At 35.4% G+C, this 21,746-nt stretch overlaps 1 protein-coding gene across 6 annotated transcripts in view; it reads left to right on the top strand.

Annotated features, from left to right (window-relative positions):
* GRM5 (glutamate metabotropic receptor 5) overlaps window positions 1-21,746 on the top strand; it is a 682,630-nt gene that overhangs the window by 523,435 nt on the left and 137,449 nt on the right. For all 6 annotated transcript variants that reach the window (XM_043994303.1, XM_043994304.1, XM_043994306.1 and 3 more), the window contains one exon: window positions 17,618-17,864. In XM_043994303.1, the coding sequence (XP_043850238.1) occupies window positions 17,618-17,864 (247 nt within the window). The remainder of the gene's footprint in view (window positions 1-17,617; window positions 17,865-21,746) is intronic.

Genomic DNA, 21,746 nt, shown 5'->3' with positions numbered 1-21,746 from the left:
TAGATGTATGTGTATAGATTTTGATTTTCCCCCATAAATATCTGAACATATTGATCATAATGTGTGCAAATGATTTGCATAGAACTTTTTTTCATAAATTTTATTTCATAAGATTGAAACCTAGAAACACAGTGAACCTAGAAGGCGATTTACTATTTGGCTTTTCTGAGTCCTTCATTTTGCAGATGAAGGAACTGGACTTTTGTGATTCATCTATATACAAGTTTACAAAGGGTATAAAATGTCTGAGCAAAGATTTGAACCCAGGTCTTCTTACATCAAAGATGAATATAATAGTTCATTATCCAACATATACAGAAAATTGCCTGGTTATTTGGAAGGAAGAACGAAATAATATAATCTAGTTTAATACAATAAACATTCATTCAAATGAATTGAAACATTATTTACTTTAAAAACCTCCTATGGATGCTTTTGTTCATATTGTAATACATTTATAGTTGAAAGGGAACTCAGAGATCATTGTATTTAACCTCCTCATTTTATAAAGGATGAAAGAGAACAAAAAATAATTCAATAACCTGTTCCAAGTTATATAGCTGTTCTGTCTAAGTTGCGTTCTTAATTCAGATCTTCTCACTCTAAAACTGGATCCATTATACTTTAAATAATGTTTACAAATGTTCCACCCCCAGACAACTTTCCTTTTCAACAAATGTTAATTATAACAATAATAATTAATGATAATAAAAGTTCAACAACATTGAGCAAAAGGTCACATCTGATAGCAATGCAACATTTTATTCCCATAGACCCCATAACTCCAATGAAAAGGAGAAAGTGAATTTTTTCATTTCTTTTCTTGAGCCAAGTGTGGAAAGTATAATTACACAGTGTTCAGTTTTGTTTTATTGTTATTTTCATTTATGTTGTTGCAGTAATTGTACATGTTGTTTTCTAAGATATGCTTACTTTACTTTGCGTTAGTTCATATGAATCTTTTTATGTTTCACTGAATTCCTCATAGTCATTATTTATTATAGTTCAACAATAGTGCCTTGCATTCTTGTACTGCAATTTGCTCAGCCATTTCCCTGTTGATAGGCACCTACTTTGTTTCTAGTTCTTCCCTACCATGAAACAGTTATATTAAGAATATTTTAGCATATATGGAGCCATTCTTCTTGACATTGATCTTGGTAGAATGCATAGGATCTCTGGATAAAAGGGTAATTTTAGCTATATTTTCCACATAATTTTGTTTACCAATGGTTAGAGTATTTCATAGCTTCAGCAACAGTATTATTAGTATAGTTCAGTTTTTTCTGGACAAAATTGAGATCATTAACTAGGAGATCTGAATGAACCCTTCAGGTGGGGATCCTGGGTGTCTGCCAAATCCCATTATTTTATCACATACAAATATGTATCTATATATACATATCCACACATATATAACCAGAAAATAATACTTTCATTTGCATTCAGAGTACTTCAGTTCTTTCTCCGTGGGTTGATACCATATTTTCATCATGAGTCCTTGGGAATTATCTTGAATCATTGTATTGATCAGGGTAGTCAATTTTTTCACAACTGATCATCATTAGAATAGTACTGTAGCTATGTACAATGATGTCTCTAGTCTTCTCATTTCAATTTGCATCAGTTTATATATGTCTTGGCTTGTTGTTTTTATTCTGAAACCATACCCTTGTCATCTCTTATACCATGACAGTACTCCGTCACAATCATATGCCACAACTTGTTCCGCATTTCCCCAATTGAGAAACATTCCTTTGATTCCCAATTCTTTGCCACCACAAAAAGAGCTATTATAGATTTTTTTGTATAGATAACACCTTTTCCTTTGTCTTTGATCTCTTTGGGGTACAGATCTAGTACTGCTATTGCTGTATTAAAGGGTATAACTTCACCAATAGTTTATTAGTGTACTTATTTTCCTTCACCTACTCTAGCTTTTATTATTTCTATAGGCATGAGGTAGCATATGAAAGTTGTTTTAATTAGCATTTCTCTTATCAATAATGATTTAGAGAAGTTTTTAATGTGACTATAGAGAGCTTTTATTTCACCTTCTAAAAACTGCCTGTTTATACACTTTGACCATTTATCAGTTTGAGAATAGTTCTTATTTTTATAGATTTGATTCAGTTCCCTATATATTTGGGAAAGGAGACTTTTCTCAGAGAAACTTGCTGTAAAATTTGTTGATGTTACTACATTGTTTATGGTACCTTTTAGCAAAATATAATTTCCCTGTTTGTTACCCCTGCTTTTTGTTTTTAATTTAAGTTACAGCATAATAGATTTTGCTATATTTACTCTGTGTGTGTATCTCTCTATTTCAAGTGCGTCTCTTGTAAACAACATATTGTTGGATGCTGGTTTCTAATCCATTTTGCTATTCACTTCCATTAATGGTTGAGCTCATCCCATTACCATTCACAGTTATGATTACTGTGTATCATCCTATTTTTCTTCTATTTATCCTTCTCTCACTTTCTTTTTATCCTGTTCTTCCTCAAAAATGTTTTCCTTTTGACCACCACCTTCCTTCATTTGCTCTCCATTTTATTATTATACACACACACTCCCTCCCTGGGACAGCTATGTGGCCGAGTGGAAAGAGTGTCAGGTTGAGAGTCAGGAAGACTGTTCTTCCTGAACTCAAATCCAGCATCAGACACTTTCTGTGAACCTGGGCAACTCATATACCCCTGTTTGCCTCAGTCCCTCATGTATAAAAGGAGCTGGAGAAACAAATGGCATATCACTCTGGTATCTTTGCCAAGAGAACCCTAAATGGGTTCATGAAAAGTTGGAAATGACTGTCATTACACAACAATTACCAATTCCACCATATCTCTTATTCCCTTCCCCACTAATTTCCTATTGGGAAGATAGATTTCTACGCTCAAATGAGTGTATGTGCATATATATATATATATATATATGTGTGTGTGTGTGTGTGTGTGTGTGTGTGTACATGTATGTATGTATATTTTTTATAAATCTTCTCTCTTTGAACCATTTATATGAGACTGAATTTAAAACATTGTCCAGCACATCTCCAATTTTCCATTCCACTATAAACACTCTTCTTTGTGCCTCTTTTATTTGAGAAAAAATTCCCCATTCCGTCCATTCCTTCCCCTTTCTCCCAGTACATACCTTTTTTCTAATGCCTTCATTTTTAGAGCCCATTACAACCAAATTGACTCAGACACATGCCCCGTGTCTGTATAGATTCCTTCTGATTACCTTATTAATGATAAAGTTCTTCAAAGTTAGATGCATCATCTTCCCATGTAGAGATGAAAAGACTTTAAGTTTATTGGGTCCTTTATGATTACTCTTTCTTGTTTTTTTTTTTTAATAAAAGTATTTTATTATTTTCCAGTTACATGTAGAAATAGTTTTCAACATTTGTTTATATAAGATTTCAAATTTCAAATTTTTCTCCCTCCCTACCTTCCCTCCCCCATTCCCCTAGACAGCAGGTAATTTGATATAGGTTATATATACATAATAACATTAAACATATTTCCTCATTAGTAATATTATAAGAGAAGAATCAGAGCAAAAAGGAAAAACCTCAAAACAGAAAACCAACAGTAGCAAAAATAAAGGAAATAGTATGGTCCAATCAGCATCCATATTCCACAGTTCCTTCCCCCCCCCTGGATTTGGAGAGCCTTTTCCATCATGAGTCCTTTGGAACTTTCTTGTGCCAATAGTGAGAAGAATATAGTCTATCACAGTTGATCATCATGTAATGTTGATGATACTGTGTATAGTGTTCTTCTTTTTCTGCTCATCTCACTCATCATCAGTTCATGCAAGTCCTTCCAGGTTTCTCTGTATTTCTCCTGCTCATCGTTTCTTACAGCACAATAGAATTCCATTACCTTCATATACCACAACTTGTTCAGCCATTCCCCAATTGATGGACATCCCCTCAATTTCCAATTCCTTGCCACCACAAAAAGAGCAGCTATAAATATTTTTTACATGTGGGTCCTTTTCCCTTTTTTATGATCTCTTTGGGAAAAAGATCCCAAAGTGGTATTTCTGGGTCAAAGGGTATGCACAGCTTTATAGCCCTTTGGGCATGATTACAAATTGTGATTACTTTTTCATGTTAACATATTTATGCTTCTCTTGAGTCTTCTGTTTAAATAACATTTTTTTTTCTATTCAGCTCTGCTATTTTTATCATAAATGCTCAAAAGTCCTCTATTTCATTAAATATCCATTTTTCTCCCATGGAGGATTATACTCCTTTTCACTGAGTAGATGATTCTTAGTTGTAGCCTTAGCTTTGTCTTCAAGAAAATTATATTCCAAGACCTCCACTCATTTAACATGGAAATTGCTGAGTCTTATGTGATCTTGATTCCACAGTATTTGAATTGTTTCTTTTTGGCTTTTTGCAACATTTTCTCCTTAACTTGGGAGTTCTAGAATTTGGTTATAATATTTCTGGTAACTCGTTCAGGACATGATTAGTAGGTTCTTTCCATTTCTCTTTTGCCCTTTAAATCTAATACATCATAGAAATTTTCCCTGATAATTTCTTGAAATACAGTGTCTAGACTTTTTTATCATGGCTTTCATGGAGTTGAATAATTCTTAAATTATCTCTCCTTGATCTATTTTCTAGGTTAATTGTGGCTTTTTTCAATGAGATATTTCATAGTTCCTTCCATTTCATTTTCATTCTTTTGACTTTGTTTCATTGTTTCTTGAATTGTCATGCCTCTTTTACTGAGCTGATAATTAATTATCCTTTCATAATTTTCTTGCATCACTATCATTTCTTTTCCCAAACTTTCCTCGACTATTCTTATCTCTTCCTTTAATACTTCCAGAGATTCTTGCTGGCCTTGGATCCAATTTGCATTTGCTTTTGAGACTTTGCTTATAGCCATTTTCACATTATTGTCTTCGTCTAAGATTATATCTTGGTCTTCCCTGCCACCATAGTAGACTTTTATGCCAAATTCTTTTGTTATTATTATTTGCTCATTTTCTCAATCAATTTATTTACTTTGAACTTCATGCTAAAGTTAGGCTCTGTTCACCTGTAGGTAAGGAGGCACTATGCTAAGCTTCAGGATTTTTTGTGCTGTTGTTTTCAGAGCTAGTTCTGGGGATTTGTAAGTTGTCAATGTTTTCATGATGGTTTTATTCTAGAAGAGTTGTGGTCACTGCTTTTTTGGCCTGTGCTCTGGTCTTTACCTGCTCCCCTGTACCCACAGGTGTTAGCACTTCTCTTGGCCCCAGAACTATGACCAGGTACCCTGCTCTCCTTCAGTCCCAATTCCTAGTGCTTCTCTCAGCCCTGTGACTATGACCAGGTCCCCTATTCCCTTGTCACTTAACACAAGTATTCTTCTCCATTGTGGAAGTGCAACCCATAGTATTTCTAGTCTGGGAGCTCCTGAAGCTGTTGCTGCTGCTATTGCAAATTCCTCCAAGTTCCCTCACTGGTGTTCCTGAGATGTCTTTTTTATCATAAAAATATTTTATTATTTTCTAGTTACATGTAGAGATAGTTTTCAACATTTTTTGTGGGGCAATTGGGGTTAAGTGACTTGCCTAGAGTCACACAGCTAGTAAGTGTTAAGTGTCTGATGCCACATTTGAACTCAGGTCCTCCTGACTCCAGGGTCAGTGCTCTATCGCTTGTGCCACCTAGCTGCTCCAGTACCAAATAGTTTTGATGACTGAAGCTTTATAGTAAAGCTTCAGATTTGGTACAGCTAACCCACCTTCATTTGCATTTTTTTCATTAGTTTCCTTGATATTCTTGACTGTTTGTTCTTCCAGATGAATTTTTGTTATTATTTTTTCTAGCTCTTTGGAATAATTTTAGGTAGTCTAATTGGTATGGCACTGAATAAATAAATTAATATAGGTAGAATTGTCATTTTTATTATATTACCTTGGCCTATCCATGAGCAATTGATATTTTTCCATTTATTGAGATCTGATTTTACTTGTGTGAAAAGTGATTTTTAAAAGTGTTCATATAGGTCCTGGGTTTGTCTTGGCAAGTAGTCTCCCATGTATTTTATGTTGTCAACCATTATTTTAAATGGAATTTCTCTTTCTATCTCTTGCTACTGGACTTTGTTGCTCATGTAGAGAAATGCTGATATTTATGTGCATTTATTATATATCCTGCTACTTTGCTAAAGTTAATTGTTTCAAGTAGGTTTTTTGTTTTTGCTTTTTGTTTGCTTTTTTTTGTGAGGGGCAATGGGGGTTAAGCAACTTGCCCAGGGTCACACAGTTAGGTAAGTGTCAAGTGTCTGAGGCTGGATTTGAACTCAGGTCCTCCTGAATCCAGGGCCAGTGCTTTATCCACTGTGCCACCTAGCTGTCCCCTCAAGTAGGTTTTAGTGGATTATCTAGGATTCTCTAAGTATACCATCATATCATCTGCAAAGAGTGATAATTTTGTTTCCTCCTTGCCTATGCTAATTCTTTTAATTCCTTTTTATTCTCTGATTGCTAAAGCTAACATTTCTAGTAGAATATTAAATAATAGAGGGGATAATGGACATCCCTGTTTCACCCCTGATCTTTTTGGTAATGCCTCTAACTTATCACCATTGCATATAATGTTTGCTGATGGTTTTAGGTAAATACTGTTAATTATTTTAAGGAAAGCTCCATTTATTCCTATGTTCTCTAGTGTTTTTATTAGGAATTAGGGCTGTATTTTGTCAAAAGCTTTCTCTGCATTTATTGAGAAAATCATATGATTTTGGTGAGTTTTCTTATTGATGTAGTTGATTATGTTGATAGTTTTCCTAATATTGAAACAGTCCTTCATTCTTGGTATAAATCCTACCTGGTCATAGTGTATTATCCTGGTGATCACTTGCTGTAGTCTCCTTCCTAATATCTTATTTAAGATTTTTGCATCAATATTCCCTGTTTTAGCTCTGCCTGGTTTTGGTATCAACACCATATTAGTGTCATAAAAGAATTTGGTAGAACTCCTTCACCTATTTTTCCAAATATTTTGTATGGTATTGGAATTAATTATTCTTTAAATGTTTGGTAGAATTCCCTTGTAAACCCATGTAGCCCTGGAGATTTTTCTTAGGGAGTTCATTAATAGCTTGTTCAATTTCTTTTTCTAATATGGGTTTATTTGAGGATTTTATTTCCTCTTCAGTTATCCTGGGCAATTTATATTTTTATAAATATTTATCCATTTCATTTAGATTATTAAATTTATTGGCATACAGTTGTGCAAAACAGTTCCTAATTATTTTTTTTTAATTTCCACTTCATTGGTATTGAAATCACCCCTTTCATTTCTTTTTTTTTTTTTGTGAGGCAATTGGGGTTAAGTGACTTGCCTAGGGTCACACAGCTAGTAAGTGTTAAGTGTCTGAGGCCAGATCTGAACTCAGGTCCTCCTAACTCCAGGGCTGGTGCTCTATCCACTGCGCCATCTAGCTGCCCCCCTTTCATTTTTGATACTGGTAATTTGGTTTTCTTTCTTTTTTTAAAAATCAAATTAACCAAAGATTTATCTATTTCATTGTTTGTTTTTCATAAAACCAATTGTTGGTTTTATTGACTAATTCTATAGTTTTCTTGCTTTCAATTTTTAAATTTCTCCTTTGATTTTCAAGATTTCTAATTTAGTATTTAATTGGGGATTTTAAATTTTGTTCTTTTTCTAGCTTTTTAAGTTACATGCCCAATTCATTGAGCTACTCTTTCTCTTTTTTACTCATGTAAGCATTTAGAGATTTAAAATTTTCCCAAAACACTGATTTGGCTGCATCCCTTTAGTTTTAGTATGTTGTCTCAGTATTGTCATTTTCTTGGATGAAGATACTGATTGTTTCTATGATTTGTTGTTTGACATTCTTTAGGACAAAAAAGTTTAATTTCCAATTAATTTTCTGTCTACCTTTCTGTGGCTCTTTATTACATGTAATGTTTATTGCATCATGATCTTAGAAGGACACATTTACTATTTCTGCCTTTCTGCATTTGACTATGAGGTTTTTGTGCCCTAATTCATGGTCAATTTTTGAATATGTGCTATGTACCACTGAGAAAAAGGTATTTTCCTTTCTATCCCCAATCAGTTTTCTTCAGACATAAATCATATCTAACTTTTCTAACATTCTAGTCACCTCTTTAACTTATTTCTTGTTTATTTTGTAGCTAGATTTATCTAATTCAGATACCCCACTAGTATAGTTGTGCTGTCTATTTCCTCTTGTAACTCATTTAACTTCTCTAACAATTTGGATGCTATACCACTTGGCACATACTTCATATTACTTCATTATTTATCATACTTTTTTGTAAGATATAGTTTCCTTTTTTATCTCTTTTAATTAGATCTCTTTTTGCCATTGCTTTGTCTGAGATAAGGATTGCTACCCCTGCTTTTTTGACTTCAGCTGAAGCATAATATATTCTGCTCCAACCTTTTACTTTTACTTTGTGTGTATCTCTCTGCTTCAATTTTTTTCTTATAAACAGCATATTTTAGGATTCTGATTTTTAATCCACTCTATTATTTGCTTTGATTTTATGGCAGAGTTCATCCCATTCACATTCATAGTTATTATTACTAACTGTCTATTTCCCTCCATCCTATTTACCCACTTTGTACTTATTTTTACCTTCTTTAACCCTATTCCTCCTCACTAGCATATTGCTTCTGACCCCTGCATCCCCCAATCTGTCCTCCTTTTTATTAGCCCTCATCCCTTTTCTTTACCCTTTTCTTCCCCACTTCTGCCCTCCCTTCTATCAGTACCCCCTCTCCCCCTTACCCTTTTAATTCCCTAAAGAATAAGCTAAATTTCTTCATCCAAATTTGTGTATATGTTATTTCCTCTTTGAACCAAATCTGATGAGAGTAAGGTTGAAACAATTCTCACCCCTCCCTTATTTCCCTCTATCATAATAGGTTTTTTGTACCTCTTTATATGATGTAATTAACCTCATTCCATCTCCCATTATACTCCTTTTTTACCCCTTAATTTTCTTTATATCATCCCATCAAAGATAATGTATATTTATACCCTCTATGCCCAAATAGTGATACAGTTCTCAAGGGTTACAAGTATAATCTTCCTGTTTAGGCATATAAACAGTTTAACCTTATTGAATAACTTTTTTACCCTGTTTACCTTCTTATAATTCTCTTGAGTCTTGTATGGCAAAATCAAATATTCTATTCGTTTCTGGTCTTTTCATCAGGAAACTTTAAAAGTCCCCTATTTTACTGAAAATCCATCTTTTCCCTGAAAGATTATAATCAGTTTTGCTGGGTAGTTGATTCTTGGTGGCAATCCAAGCTCCTTTGCCTTCCAGAGTATCATATTCAATGCTTTGCAATCCTTTAATGTTGAAGCTTCCAAGTCCTGTGCAATCCTGACTGTTGCTCTATGATATTTAAATTGCTTCTTTCTAGCTGCTTGGAGTATTTTCTCCTTCAACTGTTAATTCTGGAATTTGGCTATAACACTCCTTGGAGTTTTCCTTTTGGGGTCTCTTTCAGGAGGAGATCAGTGAATTCTTTCAATGACAATTTTATACTCTGATTTTACAATATCAGGGCAGTACTCCTTGATAATTTCCTGGAATATGGTGTCTAGACTCTTTTTCTGATCATGGCTTTCAGGTAGACCAACAATCCTCAAATTGTCTCTCCTGGATCTATTTTCCATATCAGTTGTCTTTCCAATGAGATATTTCACATTTTTTTCTACTTTTTTCATTCTTTTGATTCTGTTTGACTGATTCCTGGTGTCGCATGGAGTCATTAGCTTCCAACTATCCTGTTCAAATTTTTAAAGAATTGTTTTTTTCAGTAAGCTCTTGCACCTCCTTTTCCATTTGGACAAATACATTTTTTAAGGAATTGTTTTATTTAGTCAATCTTTGTGGTTCTTTTTCCAAGCTGTTGATTCTTTTTGCAAAATTTTCTTGTTGCTTTCATTTCTTTCCCCATTTTTTCTTCTACCTCTCTCAATTTGTTTTTAAATCCTTTTTGAGTTCTTCCAAGAAGGCGTTTTGGTCTTGGGACTAATTCATCTTACCTCTTGAGGCTTCACATATAGGCAATTTGAAAATATTGTCCTCATCTGAGTTTGTGCTTTGCTCTTCCCTTTTGATACAGAAGTTTTCAATGGTAAGAGCCCTTTTCTGTTTCTTACTCATATTGTAGCTAATTTTTAAAAGTTGAATTCAGCTCCTGGGCCACAAGGGTCACTTGTTCAAGCTTCTTGTGCTGCGGGATCGGGGCTGTGTCACTGACTTTCTCCTCTGAGGCCTCTGTGGCTTGTGGATTCCTCATGGTCTTGGGCTTCCTCCCTGTGCTTGACCCAGGTGCTGGGATGGCCTGGCCTAGTCGTGCCTGTCTTGTGGATGGCCCTCCAGCTGGCAGCCTGTCCTCTTAGCTAGTGCTGGAGGATCTCACAACTAGACTGCTGCGCCACCAGCTTGCTGAGCCAGGATGAAGGGGCTTCAATTGCTCCACTGTTGCCAAGAGCTTCCCCCTGACATATCCAGTCCCCCTCCATGCTGTACTGCACTGTGTTGAGCTATGCTGTGCTCCCCTTTTGTCTGGGTGAGAACAACCTTTCCTGAAGTTTTCTAAATTATCTCAAGTTGGAAGATTGTTTCTCTGTCTTTTTATAGGTTCTGTCATTTCAGAATCTGTTTAGAGGCATGATTTAATGTTCTTTTTCATGGAACCGCAGGAGAGCTCAGTCAACTTGCTGGCTTATCTCTGCCATCTTGGCTGTACCTCTCCTTAGATGTCTTAGACTTTAAAAAAATGTCTCAAACTGACCTTTTGTTAGCTGCGCTATTCCAAAATTTTATTTGAGGATGTTATTTTAAAGTTGTTTGGATGGAGGTTGTTGGGAAAATCCAGCAAGATCCTAGCCTGTACTCTGCCATTTTGGCTCTATGAACCCATTCTTTTTTTAAGACAGCTTCCTAAGGCCAAGATCCAATTCTCTGACTCCCCTACTCAGAACTTCAGCTTGTCATTTGAAGCCTCCCATAATCTAGCACCATCTTTCTTCTCTAAGCTTATTTCCTGATATTCCCTTTAATATTCTTTCAATTCCAACCAAACTAGACTTCTAGATGCTGTTCCTCACATTTGCTATTAAACCTCATTTCTCTGTGCCTTTGCACAGGTGATCCCCTAGACTCTTCTTAAACTAGCCTTTCCAAATCCTTCTTTCTTCAAGGTTCATTGAAAGGATCACACTATATCTGAAATCCTCTCCAACTTCTCTAGTTGTTGGCAGTTCCTTAGTCTTCAAATTATCTTAGATTTACTTGTTTCTATATGTATTGTATCTTCCAGCTCCTAGCACAGTGCTTGGCAGGTGCTCAATATATGCTTGTTGACTCAAATAGAATAGGAGCTTTCTGAGAGGAGGAACAATTTCACTTTTGTCTTTGTATCCTCACTGCCAAGAGCAACCTTCCACATTATGGCCACTTCATAAATGTATTTTCAAGTGAATAACAACAGAGAGAGAGAGAGAGAGAGAGAGAGAGAGAGAGAGAGAGAGAGAGAGAGAGAGAGAGAGAGAGAGAATATCTTTTATATCAACATTGTGAGGTAGACCATTCTAATAGTATTTAATCACCATTTTACAGAAGAGGAAATTGAGACTCAGGTAGGTGAAAATTGTGCTCAAGATCACAGTTTTGGCATAGGAATTTACCATATGAGTTAAAATTCCATTATTTTTAAAATTTTCACCAAATTTGAAGATAGTATATTATTTGCGTACCTCAGATAATAGATATAATACCTATTTAGCATTTCTCCTAGTCATGAGTACAATTCAAATTTACTCACTTTTGGAGTTATGTCACAATTGATGACAGAAAATGAACACACCTTCAGACAGGCAGAAAAGGATGGAAGGAAGGAAAGAAGGGAGGAAGGAAGGAAGGGGCTGTTTTGAATCACTGAAGTATTTTCTATTCTATATTGTTTCATGGACTTTAATAAGATCTTTACGGTTTCTTGGTAACTCTAATAAGACATTTTAATAGTACTTTAGGGTATTCAAAGCACTTTCATCACAACAACACCTTGAGAGTAAGTATTCTCACCCCTAATTTTACAGATGAGGAAACAATCTGAGAGGTTAAACAATTTGTCTGTGGTCACACAACTTGTTAGCACCAATATTCAAACCCATATCTTTTCTGATGTCTGGTACAGCATTATATCCACCATGGTGCTGCACTGTCCCTTTCTCTTTCCTACCCCAGGCTATGTTAACCTCTTGTATAATGTCTAAGGAAACATGGGATTATATAGCCGAGATGAACCATAGAATTTCAAGCTGCTATTCATTCAACTGTGCCCAGAATGATCAATGCTTTATTCCCAGTTCTGAGGAAGCCAGGACAATAAATAAGATCCCTTCAAATATTTTGTTTCCTGATGTGGGCTATCATATATAAATGCATATAATGAGAACATAAATTAGGGTCTAATAAATTAATAAGAGAATTACAAAATATTATTGGATTAGATGATATTTATATCAATCAAAACTTTAATAAAGGCTTTTAGGAGGAAGTAGCTGTGGAGCTGAGATTAGAAAGATATGTAATATGGCAGTGTAATATGTAATATGGTGTTTTGTGGGAAGGAATAAGGACAAGTAAAGAACATTTAATGTATTATTATATATTGCATATAACATATTATTCTTTAAGATATTCTATTTAAGATAAGGTAAAATGAGTCTTGGAGTATTTTATTGTTGCACTCGCATCCAACTCCAAATCCATGATGCTATGATCTAAGGTTTTGGGTACTTGTTTTTATGAAATGTGTGTTGGTTGATTAACTCCATCTTTATCCAGATTAATTTCTTTGGACCCCTTCCATTTTTCTTCCTCCTTTGTGTTTAATTAGAAATTCATTTTTAGGAACATACCTATACTGTTGAGCTGGTTTTACCTGGAGAACCTTAAACCAAATGACCCTACCTGTACTTCCTCTGAATTTGTATGGCTTTCCCCTTCTAATCTTTTACAACCTGTCAGAAGACATGAGTACTTATTCCCAAGGTTCTTGCCAGTTCTGCTTAGACAACCAGTTCCTCCTTATGAGTCAATTAGTCAGAACCAAGCCAAGATCATCAATTTCCCTTATCATGTCCTCTGACTGTTAAAGAATGAAATTCATATAAAGCAAGTCACAAAGTTACCACTTAACTTTAAGCAGAAAGAAAGTATTTTAATAGGTATTTAAATAATAGGACAGGTAAGTGGCACAGTGGATAGAGTGCTGAGCCTGGAGTCATGATGACTTAAGTTCAAATCCAGGCTCAGAAACTTACAAGGTATGTGACTCTGAATAAGTCATCTCACCTCCATTTGCTTCACTATCCTCTTTTGCAAAACAGGGTAATAATAGCACCAACCTCCCAGGGTTGTTGTGAGAATCAAATGAGATAATAATTGTAAAGTGCTTAGCACAGTGCCTGATAAATAGTAAGCACTATATAAATGTTAGCTACTGTTATTAGTTGAAGTCATCCATTATTACTACTACCTTTATCATTCACTCTAGAATTCAGTGTATCGTTCTTCCTTTGAAAAAGGAAGTTGTGACTTGCCCCATTAAACAACCCTGGCAAGTTATTTAACCTATGTCTCTCTTGAGTTTCTCAATTGAAAAATGGGGATAATAATAATACCTACCTCACAGAGTTGTTGGGAGATCAAATGGGCTATTTGTAATGTGCTTAGCATAGCGCCTAGTTTAGAGAAGGAGATTAATAAATGCTTGTTCCCTTCACACACACACACACACACACTCACACACACACACACACACACACACACACCCCTTTTGTCTATATGTTCTATAGTATATTCCATGACAATATTATCTCCAATTTGCCCTACATTGATCCTTACTCAAACACTATACATTATGCTTGCCCTTCCTACCACCACCTTCCACCTACAGTTCCTGGATTTCCTCCTAGGATAATGTCTTCTAGTGATACATTTTAACTCCATAACACTTTTCAGCTAATCTTTTCTTTTTTTAACACAATACAGTTGTGGGTCACATTCTACGAAATCTCTGTAATGCCTTTGAGGTCAAATGTACCGCCTCACACACATTAAGATAACTAACTCATTTTGTTTATTATCTACATTTTATGACTTGGCATATAGGAGACCATGAGTAGTATTCCTGGCTTTTTGGTTATTGGCTCCTGTGAATTATTGAGCTTCTTAATACTCATTATTCTTACTGTGATATACCTTCTGTATGCCACAGTTTATGGGTTATCAGGTCTATGTGATGAATTTTCCCCCTCAACCCCTCAAATTTCTAGTTAAATATGTTTTCCCTGTCTATCTTAGATTCATTCCAGCTTTAGACAAGATCTAGCCATTTCTGTATCATATGCCTTGATTTAGGTCCTAAAATTCTAGGGTTGGACACCATTTTCTTAAGCAGCTATTCATGTATTATGGACATCTCATGCTTTCTTTTCTGTATCCCCTATTTTATTCAACAGTACTGACAGAATCAGAACATGTATGTGCCTTTAAGATCTTCAATTTCCTACCCTGGCCTTCATGGCCCCTTGAAGTATTTTCGAGGTTCCTCCTGGAAGTACTATTTCTTACTCATCCATCTCACAATCAAATGGGTATGGATTATGAGATTCACAAATCTTGCAAAGTTTTCTATCAAGTCCCAGATGGAGACCCAAAGAATAAAGAATATATATCTTTTATTTATGTTGAGTTGAAAAAATGGGTTTTGTACATCAGTTTGAAAAAGAATCAACCTTACAAGTAATAAGTGAAAGATTAATGGATCGAGAACAGTTTAGCTGAACATATTTAGACTTTTAGTGTCCTATGAATTCAGTGTGATTTACACCCCCCCCCAAAAAAAGAGTTAATGTGACCTTAACCTGTATATTAATAGAGACAAAATGTCGCAGTCTGTGGAGATGATAGACCACTGTATTCTTTCATGGTCCGACCATACTTGTGTATTAGGTGCAATTCTAGGAGCTGCCTTCTAAGAAAAAAAAATTTATAATATGAATAGCATTCAGGGTCAGGCAACTAGGATAGCTGACTGAATGGTGGGGGAGGCAAGGGATAGCATTAATAAAACAAATCTTTATTTGAATTATAAAAACTAAAGCACCAGCCCTGGGTTCAGGAGGACCTCTGTTCAAATCCGGCCTCAGACGCTTGATACTTACTATTTGTGTGACCCTGGACAAGTCACTTAACCCTCATCACCCCCACCAAAAAATATCTATCTATCTATTGCCTCTTATGAATCCAGCTTCCTCCTGATATCATCTTACCACTTCAAGAAGACAAGAGAACTCAGAGACTTTATATCAACAGTTTTTGTTTTGTTGGTTTTTGTTATCTCCTTCTGTTATTATATACCATCTCTGCAGAGGCCCTCCTGCTGCAAGACCAATGTCAAAGTGTCACATTCATGAGGGCCCACCCCTCTGGACAAAACTTTTCTCTCTCCCTTTTCTATATTGATATTAACATATTGTTAGTTAGCATAGGATATTATTTTTGACTGTTTCATTGAGCAAACTCATTCGTTTTTCAAATGAAACAAAGGGGGGAATTGGTAAAAAATTATTTGTGGTAAAGATATATATCGGAAGTTTTAGCTTAATCATTTGAGAGATTGTGCATGCTACTGAAGCGACTTTTGAAGGACCTCCCTTTTGGGGAGGAGAACGCGAGGAACTTCTGGGATGCCAACTTAAAAGTGGGTGCAGGAATGGAAGTTCTCTCTGGCAGTGAACTTAGCAGTGAAGGAGCAGGATTGAAAGGAGTGCACGTGGTTTGGTGTTGGGTCTTTTCAGGGATTCGCAGTCTGGCAGGCAGTTTGGGATATGGTGAGTTTTATAAAGGAATAGACTAAGCTTAGATCTAAGATTATTCATTTGTATTTCTCCTTCCTTATTTCCCTAATTGGTTTCAGGTCTTCTTGTCTAATTAATTCCCAAGCAATAAATAAAAAAAAAACTGATTCCTCACAGATTGAAGCTAAAATGGCTCCTTTTTCTTATTGGTCTGTGATATTAATGGAGATTAATGCTCCATATATCCAATTTGGCTCTCACACTACCTATCTATCTATCTATCTATCTATCTATCTATCTATCTATCTATCTATCTATCTATCATCATTATTCTGAAAATAGCTAGGTCTGTACTAGTATGAATGAGATTGTAAGCTTCTTGAAGTCAGAGACTATTTCCCCCCCTTTTTTTTGCATCTCCAAAGCTTAGCATAGTGCTTGGCATATAGTAGGCACTTAATATATGTTAATTGATTGACCTGTAATATTAACTATGTTTAAATTCACACTGTATATTTCCACTGAGCTGGATCTGATTACCATATGTTACATAATTATAACTTCAAATAGTAGGAATCTTAATATATGTGACTTCTTCAAGGGATTTATTATTTATACTAATTGAGATTGAGTTATAGTTATTTTTTCAGTGTATATACTTTATGTATGTTGTTGTTCAATCATTACAGTCATGTTCCACTCTTTATGACCACATGTGGCATTTTCTTAGCAAAGATGCTAGAGTTGTGTGCCATTTCCTTCTCTAGCTCTTTTTAGAGATAAGGAAACTGAGGCATATGGAGTTAAGTGACTTGGAGCTAGTAAGTGTCTGAGGCTAGATTTTAACTCAAGAAGATGTCTTTCTGACTCCAGGCCCAGCTCTCTATCCATTGTACCATGTAGCTGCACTGTACTTTATGTATATGCATCTCCAATCTTATTCCCAATCTTAAGTGTAAGATCCTTGATGATGGGGACTACAAGCTCCTGTCTAAACTTTACTTCTCCCCTATCACAAAATAGTGATAACCTTACAGCATGTGGTTCATAAATGTTTTTCATTACTTGGTCATTAACATCTCCTTTTTTAAAGTCTATTGAACATTTTATTGATTAGCCACTTAAAGGAGGAGGGAGGAAACAAGTCTAACCATGACAATAACTTCGAAAACCCTTGGATATAAGGATAAGATTTCACAATATTCCTTCAACCACTGTTGGATATCTATACTGCCCAAACTCACAACTACGAATAAATAGTTTGACAAGTTGGCTAAGTTCCCTGGATTCTGACTTCAGTGTCACAGATTGAATGGAATGGGTAGCTTTTCCTCTTGTATACTGATATTATCACTACTTCAGTATTTCAGGAATCTGTGATTTCCTCAGAATGATTAGTCCCTCCATTATAACAGATCACTACCCCAACATTCTGCTGATGAGTCTCTCTAAATTTACATCGATTAGTCTTCAGACAACACCCAAACCATCATCAGCACACTAATACTGAATGTCTCCAGTTTGGTAGGAATTACCAGAGCTTGTGCTCTTTTGTCACAGAATGCCAGACTCTAGGGTCATCATATGCATTGCATGATAAGGCATCTGGGGAAAAATTTAGTTGAAGAACATATCTCTGATAGCACTGAAATTGGTGATCTGTATTTATTGTTGAATGTTTCAAACATTCTTTTTTTTTTCCTTAACAGGTTCCCTGACTCTGAGTACACAGTATGTCCAAGATTCCAAAATGGGGTTTGTAATTAATGCAATATATTCCATGGCCTACGGTCTTCACAACATGCAGACTGCACTCTGCCCAGGATATGCGGGCCTTTGCGATGCCATGAAACCAATTGATGGACGAAAGCTTCTCGACTCTCTAATGAAAACAAACTTCACTGGGGTTTCTGGAGACACTATCCTCTTTGATGAGAATGGAGACTCTCCAGGAAGGTATCGTTAGTTATTCCATATAGGAGGGAGCTTTATAACAGTTACAGGGCTATAATATGATGGATATAGTGTGGGGAGTCCTCAGGCTCCATAGTGGCATAGTAGGTAGAGTACTGACAGAGTCAGAAAGGCCTCAGTTCAAATCCCGCCTCAGACATGAGTTGGGTGTTCCTGAACAATTTACTTAACCTCTGTTTTCCTCAGTTTCCTCAACTATGAAATGGGAATAATAATAGCATCTACCTCACAGGGTTGTGGTGAGGATCAAATGAGATAATATTTGTAAAAGCACTTAGCACATTGTAGGACTATATAAATATCTATTCTCTTCCCTTCTTCCTCTTATTCCTCCTACCCTCCCTGACCTTTTAGCACCCCCTCCCCAATTAGTAAATGATCAGGGGAGGGAGGAGAACCCATTTAACCTTCATCATTTTTGAGAAAAGCGTGGATGGTCAAAATATGACTTGAGGATCATGTACAAATTTCAATTATCCAAGCCTAAACCTGAGTCCACATAATCATAAAGAGTCAAAAGCTGGTTCTATCATTTCTTGGCAAGCATTTGGTATTTTGTTCAAAATCTTTATTTCTCTTCAGATTTGGAGCTATTCTGAGTACAGAGGAATCACATTTCTGATAATCCCGAAGATAGGGCTAAAGTAGTGACATACTGTTTGCTCTCCCTGCCATGTGTTAGAAGGCATTTTTTTATTACATTATCTTTCAGATGATGCACCGTCACCTTGGTTGAGGACTAAATTATTATTTCTCAGATACTTTTCACGTTTCATCATTTACACAGAGGATCCTGAGAAATATGAAAATATATATAATTATAGGTCAATTACTAGGGATTCAGGAGATACCTAGACACTTGCCAAGACAGACTTCTACCTCTCTCCATCTCTGTCTTTCTCTTTCTCTCTCATTCTCTCTATTTCTCTGTGTGTCTCTCTCACTCTCCCTCTGTCTCTCTCTGTCTCTCTTTATCTCTGTTTCTCTTTCTCTCTATATGTGACTGTCGATGTGTGTGTGTGTGTCTCAGTGTGTATTTCACTGTGTTTCTCTCCCCACTACTGTGTGTATGCAGAAAGGAACAGGTAGAGGAAGAAGGTTGCATGTGTGTGTGTGTGTGTGTGTGTGTGAGAGAGAGAGAGAGAGAGAGAGAGAGAGAGAGAGAGAGAGAGAGAGTGAGAGAGAGAGAGAGAGATTGTAAAACTCATATTTTACAATTCAAAATGATCCCACAGATTGACAAGTGGTCACCCAGTGTCTGCTTAAATATACTCAGTAGCAGGGAACTCACTCTCTTATGAGATTTCTTTCTATTGTTGAGCAACTTTGTACAAATATGAAAAGGACAGGAGAGAGGGAAGCTGCAGCATGAAAAAAAAATGTTTGCCAATACAGATTACAACCCTTCTATGAGTTAGCAGCTAAGTCCTAGGGAGTAGATTAAAGCATATTATAGTTGATACAATTTTTAAAAAGTGAACCAGATCATGTACTTTTTCATCATTATAGCTAGAGAGAAAATGCTAAATCAGGCAAAGAAGAGAGTTTTTCACAGATGATGAAATAGATAATTGTTTTGCTTAAAATGATAAGCTTTTGCAAGCCTAGGAGTAGGGTCTCTGGGTCAAATGGCATAGACATCTTCTTAGCATCATTCCACATTGCTTTCCAGAATCTTGCCCATCTGGATGTGGCTGTAGTCAGTTTTCATAAGCATCATAAAGTAAAGAGGCATCTTTTTTATGGCTTTTTCTGCTCCTAACAATAAGATTGTCAACCTATTTTACATAGACTTGCTTCAGCATGTAAACAAATGAATACTATTTGAATTTCTCCACTTAATTTTCCTGGCAAGCCCTCATCAAACACTAAATTTTGGGGCCCATAACCAAATGCCTATTATACAACCTAATTCTGGACACACAAAATTAAAGAGACCGAAACAGAGAAAGGAAAACATGGAACATGTATTGCACACATGACCACACGTAAAGTCCGGAAAAGGGAAAGACATAGAAAAAAGAAAGGAGAGAAAGAAGGGAGAATCAAAGATAATTGTTAACTTTAAATGTGTAAAGGGCTCATCAAAGGATATGCTGTACCTTGTGGAAATGCATCTTTGACTGTTGCCAATGTCCTAGAAAGCAAAGATAGAATTTATTTATTTATTTACTAATATTAGTGTTTTTGAAAGAGAAAATGGCCCCTTAGCTTATTCTCCCTTGATATTGAAAAGAACTATGTTTTTTTAGTGTGTAGAACTCCTGGTATGGGAATCCCTTTCCCCAATGAGATTACAATTGTCTATGACAGTAGATATGTACTTTTTTGAGACAGAAATTAACTAGTTGGTCTAATGTCACAGTTATTAATTAACTAAAGAGTGAAATTAAGAATAGCTAGAAGGAACAAGCTTTGCTAATGGACATGGTAAAAAATAATTTCCATAGAGATAATAGAGATGGCAGAATATATATTTTTTAATTTCAAAATAAGATGTCTTCTATCACTTGATGAGTCTTATGCTTCTAATGTTAATTGTTACAGCTAAGATTTTGGTATGAGTCCTCCCCATTCCATGTCTAGCATTCTATGTACTGTAATATTCTGCTTCTTTTTGAAAATAAACACAAAAACTTCATAAATATTTATTTTACTTACTACAAATATCTTTTTTTATATTTGTTTAAAAGTAGTTTTCTCCATTAAGGATGTCTTTGAAATGATAAAATGTAATACCACTGGTAAAGAACAGAGTGCTAGCTTGCTTAGAGCATATTATCTCTATTGCATAACCCTAATGACTACACATCCTTGCTATAATCAACATCATTTGATTTTTAAGAACTTTTAAAATGACATTATGATTGAGTCAATGAATGAAGTCAGAGAAGATGAAGGTAGAAAATGAAATGTGGGAGGGGAAAGAGCCCTGAGGTGGAAAGAAAAGTCGGGTAGTATACCAGTCAGTCAGTTAGAAAGCATATATTGAGCATGTGTTATGTGCCCAGAACTGTGTCAGGAACTTCCTATACAAATAGAAAAATGAAACAATCCCTGGCCTCAATGAGTGTATATTTCCCTAGGGAAGACAGTATGTACATAAGGAAGAATATATATAAGTATGACATATATACAAGGCACTCCCCTCCCAAAATCTTACCCATATCATAAGAAAATGGGACAACATGTGGGCTGCATTCATACTTCCTTTATAGTCTCATGCAGCTGACATTCCTGAATTTGAAATCTCATCACAGAATCTTAGAGCAAAGCAAGATCTCAGATGTCATTTGGCCTGATACACTAGACTAAGGAAAATGTCTTTTTCTTTGTTTTCTGTGATATCATGATGAAAAAATATATCATGCAATCATGATCATAGATCAGAAGTCCAGAAGGGACCTTAGAGATTCAGTCCCAACCCTCTGATTTTAAAAGTGAGGAAACTGAGGCCAAAAGGGGTTAAATGACTTGCATAATATCATAAAATCAGTAAGTTTCAGAAGCAGGATTTGAACTCTGGCCAAACATGTCAAATCTAGTTATCTTTTAATGTAAAATGCTGCCTTATTAATCCCCATCATATTGTTAATGAGCCATTTCTTACCTAAATTTTAACCTTTAAATCTAAGTCTTAGACTTTAAAGCACTATATAAATGTGAATTATTTATATTCTGTAGACAAATCTTCCATATTATAGTAATAAAAATTTCTATACCCTAAAAGTTCATAGTTAATAACCCTAATAATTTGATTATTCAGAATAGAATAGTGCATTTACTATCAAATAAAATAATTGAGGAAATATTAATATATTTTAAAAGAATATAGAACTCTTTTGTGATGCCCTTTTTAATGTT

Source organism: Dromiciops gliroides, chromosome 3 (genome assembly GCF_019393635.1).
Source record: "Dromiciops gliroides isolate mDroGli1 chromosome 3, mDroGli1.pri, whole genome shotgun sequence".
NCBI classification, from domain to species: Eukaryota; Metazoa; Chordata; class Mammalia; order Microbiotheria; family Microbiotheriidae; genus Dromiciops; species Dromiciops gliroides.
This window is presented reverse-complemented; position numbering and strand designations above follow the sequence as displayed.